Consider the following 13,353-nt stretch of genomic DNA (forward strand, 5'->3'; position numbering starts at 1 on the left):
ATGGCGCGTTTGAAAAGATCCCAAGTGGTGCAATGGGGAGATGTCTGCTTTACAGATTATCTTTGCATTCAAGTGTGAGTGGAAATTGCTTCCTCTTTGCTGAAATGTTTGGTGTTTAATGCATTCAAACTTGTGCACATTTTGTAAAAATGAGAAAAACATACAATTTATTTAAAAGGAAAAAAGACATTAAAGGCAAAAACAAATGCTCATAAAAAAAAAAACAATTGAAAAATGAATGATCGTCAAAAATAAATCTTCGGGCCACAACATGCTTCACTTGACAAAAACATCCAACAAACAACACAAGGCCATGTCAGCAGAGCACATCTGGGCGCTCATGTGCACTGCAGGTTTACCGTAGACAACAGCTGGTGTTGGCGTGGCCTCTGCCAGGTACGAGGGCAGGAGTGAAATAGGGAGTTTAGTGGTCAGTCAGCCAGAAGAAAACAAAGAAGATTATCTGGCTCGCTAAGAAGAAAACTATCAAATATTCATGCTGCTGACACGATCGCTGACTAAATCCGCTCCAGCCCTCTTAAGTAAACTCTCAGGCAATTAACCTTGAAGGGCTGAAAGGCAATCTGTTGTGCAAGTTATTGGACGAATCCACTTTTCTGGGAAGAGCTGAGATGGCGAGGCTACACTTTAATAATTTGTGAGTTTGTTTTATGAGTTGGTGAAAGTGAGCTTCGGGAAAGCAGAACATACCGACGACAGTGAGCTCAGCGCTGGCTGAGTCGTGGTCCAGAGTGGTGTTCATGATGCAGGTGTACACCCCCGCATCGTTCTCCGTCACATCAGTGATGGTGAGGCTGTCAGAGTCTACAATTAATCTGGAAGCAAAGCAATCACACAGGGAGTTTAGCACGTCATTTGATTGGATCCAATCTTGTTTTTTTTCCCAGTCAAGCAGTCGAGATAAGAATTAGCATCCAAGCCAGGGCAGGAAATCCACATCAGTGGAGAAACGGAAACAAACATACACCCATATACATAACGGTAAAGCTTGCTAATTAGATCCTGGCTAGATCCATTATAGCTAATGTAGAGACACAGCAAACAGCTCTGACCTCTCGTCATCGGGCAGCTCTCCGTCGTCTTTGAGCCAGGTCATGGTGGGGATGAGTGAGGGGTCGTGTTTCACCTTACACTCAAACACCACAGACCGGCCCCTCTGGACCACTTTGTACTCCGGCTGCTTCAGGATTCTGGTGGGCTCTGATGGGAGGGGGAGAGGGCTCAGGTTACATTTACTAAAGTCAAAGAATCCAAACAGTAAGTCAAACCAGTGAGAACACATATTCTATAGTCCATGTGTTTGTAAAATGACTGGACTCAAAAGGCTACAGCTATTATTTTGATAAACAAATATCTCTTTTTAATGGTCAATGAAATGACAAAATGTTAAACATACCCACAAAAGCCTATTGCAGTAAATGTTACACCAAAATCATGTCACAATATTTCTCATTTTCTGTTTAATGTGTGTGTGACGACAAATGCTTTGGTCAGGAAAAATAAAATTGAAGCTAAAAAACTACTGTAAAATCCATAAAAGTCACTTTGTTCTACCTCTCATTAAAAATTCACCAAAATGTAACAACCAGCCTGTAAAAAAAACATTAAATTCTGTGCCTCAGTACAACTGGGAAGTCGTGAATGACTCAGCTGATACCAACAGTCACGTGACTGAAATTCAGTAAAACTGAAATGAAACAGTAGGATGTTTACACAGAGCAGAGAGGAGAGGTCAAGAGAGGTTGTGAGTCAGGGCTGTAAAATGTAGATAATTTAATGCGTATACGCTGAGAAGCCCCCACTATTTCCAATATTATTAACACGTCCAAATGCATTTATTCCCAATTTTGTAATTTTATAATTTATGCCATATAAATGGGTTTTACTCGATAAAAAACATTTTGACTTCTCCCCATTTCTAGCCATTACTGTGCTGTTTATAGAGAGGTGCATTACTTTTATCGTGGAAACTGAGCAAAAATAAACTGAAACAAAAGTGAGTTAAATGTGATAGGAGCAAAAAAAACATTGCTAGGAATCCAGAGGGTTAAAACAAACAACAGGAGTAAAGCAATTTATTTGAGAAGCTCGAGTCAGAAATAATTCCCCCACTTTTTTTTTTTACTTTAAATGCCAAAATTGTAGCTTTCACTCTTTATGAGTTATGCATTTGTTGGATTCACTCCCTGGTTTATAACATTAGGGTCTTCAGAGCAGACAACAGTCTCACCTTTGACTTCTAGATAGACGTGATTCTCGGAGATACCACGTATGTTTCTGGCCACACACGTGTATTTGCCACTATTGCGTGCTTGAGCAACGTGAATCTCTAAAGTCCCGTTGTCGTGCAAAATGTAAGGGTCTCCATCCAGGGTGCTGGAGCGGCTGTCCTTGAACCTGAGACAGAGAACAGCTTTGAGCTTTTGAGCAAACATAAAACACTTTAATCCGTTAAAATGTCATTAACTCACCATGTAATTTTAGGGATGGGTGACCCAAAGGCAGTGCAGTCTATCAGGGCCTGTTGATTTCTGATGACCTGGTAGACTTTGCGGGCCGGTGTCAGCACTCTGGGCGGCTCCGCTGCAGCGAGACAGCAGCAATTATTGCCATGTTATTACTCTACGGAAATCAATGTAAATGGAAAACAGCTTTCTAATGCAAATGGATGTTGTGTAATGAACTTACAGAGCACATTGACAAAAGCGTTGGACAGGAGGTAACCGTGGTCGTTGGAGACGTTGCACTGGTATACGGCGCTGGATCCGGTCTGCACATCGGTGAAGATGATGGTGTCGTCCTCCACCTTTCTGCTGAGGTCTTTAGGAGCATCTGCTCATGGACAACAAGGGTTACAGATGTTAGGCTGGATCTTTAAATTCTGGATGAATTATTTGGAGAAGAAAATTAATCCTCATTAAAATCATAATTTTTGTAAGTTTAGATTGTATTTTATTTTGTTTATTCTTCTTCTTTTGTTTATTTTATGTCTGCTCTGTTTGTAACTAATAGTTCAACATTTTGGGGAAAATATTATTATTTTTAGTTAAAAGAGAAGACTGATGAGACTCTCGTGTCTGTGTGTTAAATATGATGCTACAGCCTGCAGCTGGTTAGCTTAGCTTAGCTTAAAGACTGGGAACAGAACAAAATCTGCCTTCAGTACTTCTGAAGCTCACGAATAAAACATTGTATCTCGCTTGTTTAAAGTTACATTAGGTGCAGGACTATTTCTTGTCCTGGTTATGTGTCTTTCTGAAATCTCTCTGCTGGTTTTCATATTTTCAGAAAACACTGAACCATTCCTTTGAGGCAGAAGTAAACACTGATGCAACCGAGAGGTCATTTTGTCAAATAGAACAAAGGAATTTTTTGAAGAAAAACATCTTTATATTCACAGTGGAGTTGAAAAAAGTATTGTTTTGGTATCAGTATTAAACTCAGGTATCGTTAATATCAAAAACAATAATCCTGTCTCAAATATTTATATTTAACATTTCTCAGCTAAAAGAAATAAAAGAGGCCACTTAGACAGTTGGTTTCAGTCAAAGTACCAGGTTGCACTCACTCTCTATGGGGATGCCGTTCATTGCCCATTTGACAGAGGGCTTGGGCGTGCCACTGGCCCTGCAGGTCAGCACGCCGTTCTCTCCTGGAGCTAGGACAAGGTTTCTGGGGGGGGCACTGATCCAATATGGTGCAGCTGAAAATAGCACAGAGTGCAGCAGAAGGCTGGAGAATTAATCACTGAACACACTGCTCTGTTGGCATCTGTGCATAAATCAATTATGAGATGGAGGAAGAGTGAAGAGACAGGGAGAAAGATTGTGTCGCCTGCATGGTGATCGAATAGCCTGATGGGATACCGAGCGCTTCATCACAGACGCACCTTTGACCGTGACGTGGATGGTGTGGTGCACATAGTCGAACTGGTTCCTGGCGGTGCAGCGGTAATCTCCTGCGTCCGATTCGGACACGTTCGTGATGTGCAGCGTCTTCTGGTAGTGCAGGAAAGATGTGCGCTTGGCTGGGAGATCACCACTTATTTTGGTCCAGGAGATTTCAGGAGTCGGCCTGGATTTCCAAAAAAAGAGAGAAGAGAGCGAGAGAGAGGGAATAGACGAAGACAAAGAGTGATGATGACACTGAAGCAGGTGGGCACTTGAGGCTTTCAGGGCTGAAGTAATGGCAGATTCTTTCACTTACAGTCCTTCGGCAATACACTCCATCTCCAGCACCTGTCCTCTTAACACCATCTTGGAGCTGGAGGGGCCAGATGGGATGAGGAAGGTTGGCTTCCTGTCATCCGCTGGATCTTCTATAGTCATGCACACAGATTCACAAAGAAAACGATTACCATCTTTTCTGCACGAGTGAAGATCCAGGCCTGAGCCAGGCTCTCCACAATCACAGTCCTTTCTTCTCTGTGGTGTAATCAAACCTCTTTTTTTTATTTTTAAAATGGGTCTGCAATGTACGGGCACGAAGCCACTTACCACTTACAGACCACATTCTCATTTTTATAGTTGGATGTGAATTTTATTTACATGTTGTGTTTCATGGCACTGCTTTCTGTGGGTGTTTATAGCCAATTAATTGCCCTCTGGCATCATAATAAAGACTCAAATGAATCTAATATAGAAATGAGACTATCACTTACTTTGATGCCAAGTACTTGTTGCATTCTAAACGAAACTAAAAAATATTTTTAATGGGTTATAATCTGCTTTTAGCGCTGTATAATTATAGTTATAAGCACTCATAAATGTTCATATGGCTTAAACAATATAACATTATACAATTATAAAATGTATATAATATAATAATATAATAGTAATATAATATAATGTGATAGTAATGTATAGTGGTGATTGTTTGCTTTAAGTAAGGTGAAAAAAATTACATGAATCTATGCAAGAATAACACATAAAACATTGAACTGAATGATGATAATTTAACATTTCACTGCTTTATACTCTTTGTGATGTGTTGTAATTACTGTTACTAAAGCATATGAATACTCAGGCATGCTTGAAAGCAGATTATAACAGAATATAGATATTCCTATAATGTGTTATAGACATGAGCATCATAAAAAGTTTAACCAAATTGAGAGTTAGAGATCTGCTCTCTGCAGAGAGTCAGAGTAATTGTTTATGGTGATGATGATTAATGAGAGACTGCTTGCATGTTTCAGGTCATACAATGTGTGATAATGTTTGGAAAAAAAGACAAACCAAAAGATTTTGTGAGCAATGAAAAATGGAGTGCCATGAAAATGATTGGTGACAGAGAGATGAACAACTAGGTGCGCTCTAAAACTAGGCGGTGCAGCAGGGAAAGAGTGGTTTGAAAATGAAAATCGCAGCTGGCTGTTCGACAGAAGAAACAGAAGATGAAATTTAACACATATATAATTTACCTGATCACCACCAGTGTTGGGAAAGCTACTTTGAATTACTTACAGTAGAGAAGTTGAAGAGCAAAGCTATCTTAAGGATAAATCTAGTTCGCTTGAAAAATTGTTCAAATTACTTTGTAAAACGAATACTCAAACTGATGATATATAATACCAAATTAAACTCAAATTATATTACAAAAAAGCCAAATGAGGCAAAAACTTAGATGAGTTTATTGCAAAAAGTGTCCACTTGTTAAAAATAAATAAATAAATAAAATATCCTATTATTGGTTTTGTCAGTGTTCATGTGTTGAAACTGAAACTGGGATCCAGAGTAGGGGTATGTTGTTTGTAGTTTATAGTAGTAATTGAAAAAAAAAGTAATTGAACTTCTTGAATCATAAGCAAACATGAATTCAGCTGAATTACCAGCAAACTACTGCAAAATATTGTTGAATCAATAGCTAAATTATAGTAATTCACTACTCCCCAACACTGATCATCAATCGGACTACAATTTAATATATGGAAAATTAATACCCGATGACTTTTTTTTTTTATTAAAACATATTTTTTTGAAGTTCAAACCTGCACAGATTTTGTCCGAGTTACACAGTCAGCTCAGTGGATATAAAAATCATCATGCAATGCTGGTTTAAGCAGTTCAAAGGAGGAAGTGAATAGTTATCAAAAGGGTTTTAATTGGATAGAGCAGGAGTGGCAGAGGGACAGAGAATCACCTTGTTGGATTTAGGGGTTAGTGGGTAGCAGCTACAGTTTAGAGCTCAATGTTCAGGGGGGGAAACACTAGAGGGTGCCAGATGTCACCCCAACATAAATCAGTGAGATTGTGAAAAGCTTTGGGTTGTCGGGTTGAAGGGTTAGTGTTAGTGGGTAAAATAGCTAGAGTGGAGCTCTAGGTTGGAGGGGTAAACACTAGGAGGTGCCAAAACTCACCACTAAATAAATCAGTGTCATTGTAAAAAGCTGCCATTGTGTCATTGATTGCATCCACTGTAACACAACAGAAAAATCAAACACGCCACAGGTTGAAATCATCAGGAAAAAATAAACATAACATGAGAGTGAAACAAAACTTTAAAATGACTCAAAAGTCAAATGATAGTCATAAGAATCTTGTGGGAACAGCCCGGCGTCATGGTGTCAACTGGGCTGGAATGAGAGCCGTCTTTGTTGTTGGAGAGTTCGTACACAGAACGTCTCACAGAAGTAATAAAATGAACGCCTGCCAGGCAGATAGTGCTGCGAGCCGTTAGAGCTCTGACAATATGTCTTTTCAGTGGGATGACGACCGCTGGCGTCTCTCAGGATGGGATCACAGATAGGAAATGCTGCTTCCCTCCCACGCACTCATGCCAGCACACACGACTGTGAATGAACTGCCACACAAACTCGCACTCTTTGTCTTAGTACTGCTCGCTCATAACGCATACATTCGACTTCAGACTTACGGTTGAGGACCTTGACGGTGATCGGTTGCTTCTGCTGGATGGTTTGTGTGTACGGGAAGCGTGCGTAGCAGATGTAGTCGTTCCTGGAATCCTCTCGGAGCACATTAGAGAAGTAAAGGTCTCCATTCAGGGACTGGGACACCCTGCTGCTCTGAGGCAGCCGCTGGAAGTCTGAAATGTACAGCAATTTCAATACATACTACCGTAGTTAAAGGCAGAAATTTGCAACAGTGGTAGGAACTGTGACATGACCAAATTTACTGGTGCTGACATGTTTAAATTGCTTCTAGAGGGAATGGTGTCTGAAATGTTCCACTTATTAAAGCATCCTATACAGTAGGCTTTAGAAATGGAAGGTTGTATGTGAAATGTATGTAGAGTTAAAGGGTTTCTGCAGAGGAATGCTGTGGTCACTTCTGTGCAAGAAGTGTAAAGGGTTTATGCGACCCGCAGCCTATCCTATAGTGAGATTTCACATTCATTAGATTGTATTTCTGTGAACTTGTACTAGCCCAAGGTGAACTTATTTCCTTTGATTGTCTGTTTTGAGCTATAAGATTTAAGAAGGTTAAAAAAATTGGATAGAAGATTACTGGTTTGGTCTTGTGTTTTCATTTGAACATCTTTGTACCAAAGAAATATTCCCTATTGACAGCGTGTTCTGTGAATTATCCAGGGTAAAGGAAAGAGGCATAAGTCTCAAAACCTACACAAGTTAAACTAAAACTTCGGATAGTCATTCTATTGTCATTCCGCACCTCACCACAATTATTATATCATGTAATTAAGATATATTAATCATGTATTAAGTATCATGTAGTAATCCAATACCTATTCATTTATTTCTGTTTCTTCTTTTTGTCCATTTCTACACAGTTATGGTTACAGACTACAAGTGAATTTTGAGTGCATTTCATTTTCCTGAAAAAAAAAGAGACAAAATACACAATAAACAAAGTTGAACATGAATTTGACTGATAGCTTTTTTCCCCAAAATGTATTATTTTGGCCATGATAATGTGGAAATCTAGTATCTGACAGCCCTAAATCACACGATCTTCCTCGGCAGATGGAGTTGCCCACTTTTGGTTGAATTGAAAGCTTCACCGCAGCAAAGTCCAAAAGTCAAGAATGACCCTAACCCAACTGGGAAAATCCTTCTACTAAGAAACTGAGCTGTGTTGGATGATCAAAACAGAACAGCTACTGACTGAATATTGAGATTGTTTTGTCAAATGAACCAAAATGATCAACACAGCTGTTTAATACTGGAGGTAGGAGAATGTGCTTTTATGTCATTTGAGTGAACTGACAGTTACTGACAGCCTTTACAATCAACCCATCTAATGAATCAAGTAATAATTAACTAATTGAGTAAATGTGATACTTAGTTTAATTGCATTAAATATACAGGACCCAGAATGGGAATATAAGTAGCGTCTAATTAATTGCTCGCATTTATCAGCAATAAGCACACATTTCACATAAACCCCTAGTTGTCTGCCACAAAAAGGGCAAGTGTGTCGCTCGTATTAATCATTGAAACACTGATGACGATTCTTTGAGAGCAGAGACGTCATTTTGGACATCCCTCAGAAATAAAACTACAATTAAGTCAGCAACAGTGTGTTATATGTATTTGTATATTCCATGAGTGAAACGCTCACTATTGTCCATCCAGAATATGATGGGAGGAGGCAGGCCGGCTGGGGGTCGACACGGCAGCACCAAAGACACGCCCTCCTGAACGACGATTGGCTTGATCTTCTCCTTCGACCACAAGGGGGACCCTGCGTCGGTGAGGGAAGGGTGCACACGTCAGTGGACATAAAATATGGGTTGCTAATGGAGTGTTGCTGACATGATGACAGAGGTGACGAGGCAGGATGAGAGGGATGATGCACGCAGCTGAATAACAATATGTTCGAGGAGAAATACAAGGGGATGTTCGCTCCGTCTACTAACATGTCCTGCTGAGTAAAACATGCTGCTTTCTACATGTAACTGTTACCTGTCAGGAGTGCTCTTAAGATGGAAAATGCAACTGAATTATTAGAAAAACAAAATACAGATGTGAGATACTGTTGACATTAAGAAAATGGAAGAAAATACAAATGAAATGACAGAAATTATAGGCCGCTTTGCTTTGCACTTACTGGACTGTTTAACAACTATGTTGTGGGAAACAGCAGTTCCGTGTATGTTCCTCGCTGTACACTGGTACACACACTCGTAATGTTCTGCCGTCGCTCTGCTGATGTCCACCACCAGGGTCCCAGAGTGGGGCTTCATGGTCACGTTAGGGTCGTCGTCAATGTCAAAGTGGGTCCCATTTCTGGTCCAGGAGAAACTGAGGAGGAACAGACCAGTGTCTCAACTTTGGAGCTAATATCCACTGATAACAAATTATGTTGTTACTATCTGGTGAAGTGGATAGCCACCACGCTGAATTGTAATACAGGCTTGAGGAGGGTTGGGAAAAGATTGGCAAATATTTAATGGTGAAGTTAGAAGAGAGAGACAGCTTTAAAATGTGTCTGTGCTCTTATTATATCCCTGAGAGGACCACTTTTATTGTTATATTTGAAAAAAAAAAAGCCTATTTAAACAATCTATGGAGCATGCTCTAAAGTGCATTTAAGGGCTTGTCCAACTCCACTTTTACTAGTTAAATGGTGCACAATCTGGGCACAAAGTAAGGCGCAATAGGGGGGCAATGGGGTTGTATTTAGTCATAGGTATGTTTTGGGTTTATCATTAATTAAAGCAATCAGAGTGTGAGATTATCCCATTACCCTTAAAGGCCAGTGTGCCTGGACTTGGTGCATTGCCATAAAAATGGGAGATTCTGAAAATTGGAGAAGTGCAAGTTTATTTGCTACTTACATAATGTGGGTGTTGGGTGTTAAAATAACAACTGTGTTAGTCTGAAACTGCAACAGGCTGTGTACCACTTTGCACCAGATTGACGTCAAGGCCCTAAAAAAACTTATTTTTTAATCATCATCCTAAAAGGACTAATTGGGTCTTACACATTCTTTTATGCAAAAGTTAAAACTGTTTTGGTAATTTGGATTAGAAATGTTTTGTTGTCTGAAGTGCACAGGGTTCAGTTGCAGAGAGTTGATGTCACATATTTCCGTGCACCAGTCAAAGTTTTGCAATATTTAAATTAAAGCAATTAAATCTGATCAAACTGCATCCATACAGCCACAGATTAAGATGATTAGCCGAGTTTTCATCTGGCAATTTAAAAACAAAAAAAAACCCTTTAACTTTGATTTGATGTTAAAAAGAAATGATTTTGATTTAAATCCAATTTTCCAGGGCTTTAAAACAGCATTTCAAAAATATTCAGACTCTTTTGTACCCATCCAAGCTGCACTTCAAAAGGGTGTTTGAGGTTATATAAGACCTGGTCAGGTTATTCTGGGTTAAAGTGAAAGTTCAGGGCTGAGAATATATTTTCTCAAAGAGGGTCCTCAAAGTATAGAAGTACAAACGTGTGTGTGTGTGTGTGTGTGTGTGTGTGTGTGTGTGTGTGTGTGTGTGTGTGTGCAGTGCTGGTGCACGCTAATAAGTGAGGTGTCACACTGAGATAGTGTAGTGGAAAACTGCATTAGACATGAAGGACTGTATGATTCGTGGATTGTCATGGCTCTGTGTTTTGAGACGCTTCAGAGTCCTTCACTCTTGGCATGCAATATGTAAAAAGCCTCTGGGTGTCTGGAGGTTAAAATAAGATGAAGGTTTCGTCCCAAGGTAAACAGTCTGGACTAAGGGTTACGTAACATGTTTTAGCTTCTTTCAAGGTTGTAGCATGATGACGAGTCATTCTGTTCAACATTGGATGCACTCTAAGGCTCAGAAAATGTGGGTTTCTTAAAGTTTTTGTGTTTTTTTGCCCAATTTGTGTTGTAATAAACTTATATCTTCAAGGGAAACTGGGGCTTATTAAGTCACTCTTTTATTCATCTGAGCGAAGACTGACCTTGGGTATTAAGTTTTCTACATCAGTTGCATAAAGGAAGAAGATAGTCCAATTTGTAGTAAAATATTCAACAGATATCTACAATCAGCCTTTGGCAAGGCCAGCATGTCCATGAGGATATTTTACCTGTGCATATTACAAGTGTGTTAGCTTCTTTACTTATTAGAGTTTGAAGAAAGCAGAACTTTACTCATTATGTTTTAGACTGAAATTATAGAGGCTTGCTGTCAGCTAAGGCTTTTAACTTCAAATTTTGGCAGGTGGTGGCGAAATCCAAACCAGGAATATCTTTCTTTGTCACAGAATCATAAATGCAAAGTCACACTTCACAGATTTGTACCTGGGGTGAGGCTTCCCTTTCGCCTCGCAGTGGATTATAATGCTCTCTCGTGGGTCGATGATGTAATCCTTGGGGGATTGGTGAGTTATGGTCGGTGGCTGCGGCACTGAAGGAGATCAGAAAGAGGGTGATATTTAATCATGACCTTTACTGCATAACTAAGCCCTTTTTCTGTTTCTGTATTGACCACACAAGCAGTCATTACCAATCACATGCAGACTTACCACACTGAATCAAACCAGACGGCTGTTTGCTGACGGACACAAAAAGCTCTCATAACATGTGCAGCAACAAAAAGCCATGCAGCACGCTCAGGTACATTTCGCTTTATTGTAATGATCCGATGCTTAATGTATTCCTGTCAGTGCGGGGGAAATAACTAATGGACTATGACAAAACAAATGGTACAAGAACTCATGCTCTTTGCAGTAATGCTCCACGGAAACTGCTCTACCACTGCAGAAACACACAGAACAGCAAACAAAGAAAGAAAAAGACTGATGCATGCAAAAATACTAAAATCCACTTCAAATCACACTCAACAACAAACTAATTATACAAAAATATAATAAAAAATGTCAAATATAACCAAACAAAAAAGCTGCTAGCACAACCTCTGCAGTGAATTCACACTGGTTTGAGACTTACATCCTTCCAGAACTTTAGTGTTTTCCAAAGAATCAGCAAACAAGAAAGGAAAATTGTGACAGCAAAGAGAACAGTCATAAAACATTATAAATGTGACCTGTAATTATTTATAAGTGGCTTATCTGTGCCCTTGACTAGGTTGACTGACACCATAAAAATCAAATATAGTAAAGACTCACAGTATACAGAGTTTATATTTAAAAACCTTGAACCTCTTAAAACCAACCTGTCTGGCCATGTTTAGAATTATCATCAAAAGAAAAAACAGAAGAACTGTAAGGCTTCATTTGAAAGGTAACAAAAAAGAATCCATTAATTTGTTAATCCTTTGGGACCTACATTCAATTGAAACTGTACAAACACATTTGGTTTGTGTCCAAATTTTTGTTTTTGTAAACAAACCCTACAAATTCTGGATTTGATGAATCCTACTTTGATATATTTTTTATACAGAATCACAACTTTTGTTGAATCTGGATTGTAGGTCTTGTTAAAAAAAAAAAGTAATGCAGGAAAGTTACATATTATTCCTTTGATCTGGTTATTTTCTAGTTCAAGGTTTGTGAGATACGTGTTGTTTTCACTATCTTGCCAAGAGAAGAACAATAAATGGTAAATATGATACTGAACACAGCTAGTTGGCTTAGCACAATGACTGGAAACGAGGCAACAGCTAGCCTGTCAGAAGATCAAGAAATCAGAATGGCCACAGTTCACTGAGCCCAAATTCACACTACTCATCAAAATTGATTGTTTTGTCCTAATAACAGTCAAAATCCCAAACATATTCATTGTATTATATGCTAAAGAAAAGCAGCAAATCCTCACATTTGAGAAGCTTCAACCAGCAAATGGCCTTTTTCCTTCATAAATGATTTGCCAAACATTCTGACCTGGCCTTTGACCTATTCTGACCTGCCATTAGTCTGCTTACACACTCTTGGATGTAAATGTGCTCGTTGGTGAGTTGCCTTACGGTCTAGTGGGACATCCAGCGCAGTGGTGAGGTGCACCAGGATCAGCACCAGCAGCGCTGCGTCCATCCTCCTCCTCTCCATCATTGGTGTGTGACGCGAAGGTCTAGCCCCCAAATACAGCGACGCCCCGCCTCTCTGCTCAGTCACACTGTCTGAGGACACGTGCACATCCACAACTACAGGGAAAGGAAGAGAGAAGAGAGAGACAGAGCGTCAGAGATAAGAGGATAGAGGCAGGAACAGAGATGGTTGGGTTGAATAGCACACCCAGATAGCGCTGCTTTGAGTTTGTTTGTTCTGCGTTCATGAGCTGGTGAAAGAGAGAGAGGCAGTCACATATAGCTGCGACCGCAGATCGATGTTAGTTGCCATGCAGTGCAGTTTGCTGGAAGCTATCTTTTTGATCTAGTGCACTCCAATACGGACCGACGCGACCCACATGGGCTCACTTTGCTCGGCTAATCACCGCCGTGTTCATGATGCCATTAGGCTTCTCTGCCATA

General features: G+C 39.8%; 1 protein-coding gene across 3 annotated transcripts in view; it reads right to left on the reverse strand.

Annotated features, from left to right (window-relative positions):
* The window catches only part of LOC131972749 (neuronal cell adhesion molecule-like), a 30,883-nt gene extending 17,857 nt beyond the window's left edge, over positions 1 to 13,026 (reverse strand). The window contains exons 1-15 of one of the 3 annotated variants that reach the window (XM_059334451.1): positions 12,850 to 13,026; positions 11,226 to 11,331; positions 9,051 to 9,244; positions 8,562 to 8,684; positions 6,895 to 7,065; positions 6,380 to 6,436; positions 4,228 to 4,339; positions 3,911 to 4,095; positions 3,590 to 3,724; positions 2,710 to 2,853; positions 2,493 to 2,604; positions 2,252 to 2,418; positions 1,074 to 1,221; positions 712 to 836; positions 360 to 389 (exon numbers count right to left, since the gene is read on the reverse strand). In XM_059334451.1, coding sequence (XP_059190434.1) covers positions 360 to 389; positions 712 to 836; positions 1,074 to 1,221; positions 2,252 to 2,418; positions 2,493 to 2,604; positions 2,710 to 2,853; positions 3,590 to 3,724; positions 3,911 to 4,095; positions 4,228 to 4,339; positions 6,380 to 6,436; positions 6,895 to 7,065; positions 8,562 to 8,684; positions 9,051 to 9,244; positions 11,226 to 11,331; positions 12,850 to 12,934 — 1,894 coding nt within the window. In that variant the 5' untranslated portion in view covers positions 12,935 to 13,026. Of the gene's footprint in view, positions 1 to 359; positions 390 to 711; positions 837 to 1,073; positions 1,222 to 2,251; positions 2,419 to 2,492; positions 2,605 to 2,709; positions 2,854 to 3,589; positions 3,725 to 3,910; positions 4,096 to 4,227; positions 4,340 to 6,379; positions 6,437 to 6,894; positions 7,066 to 8,561; positions 8,685 to 9,050; positions 9,245 to 11,225; positions 11,332 to 11,873; positions 11,893 to 12,849 lie in introns of those variants that run through there. The other 2 variants (XM_059334452.1, XM_059334453.1) reach the window with 2 other exon arrangements.
* Between the last annotated feature and the right edge of the window lie 327 nt (positions 13,027 to 13,353).

This window comes from Centropristis striata, chromosome 6 (assembly GCF_030273125.1).
Source record: "Centropristis striata isolate RG_2023a ecotype Rhode Island chromosome 6, C.striata_1.0, whole genome shotgun sequence".
Lineage (NCBI taxonomy): Eukaryota > Metazoa > Chordata > Actinopteri > Perciformes > Serranidae > Centropristis > Centropristis striata.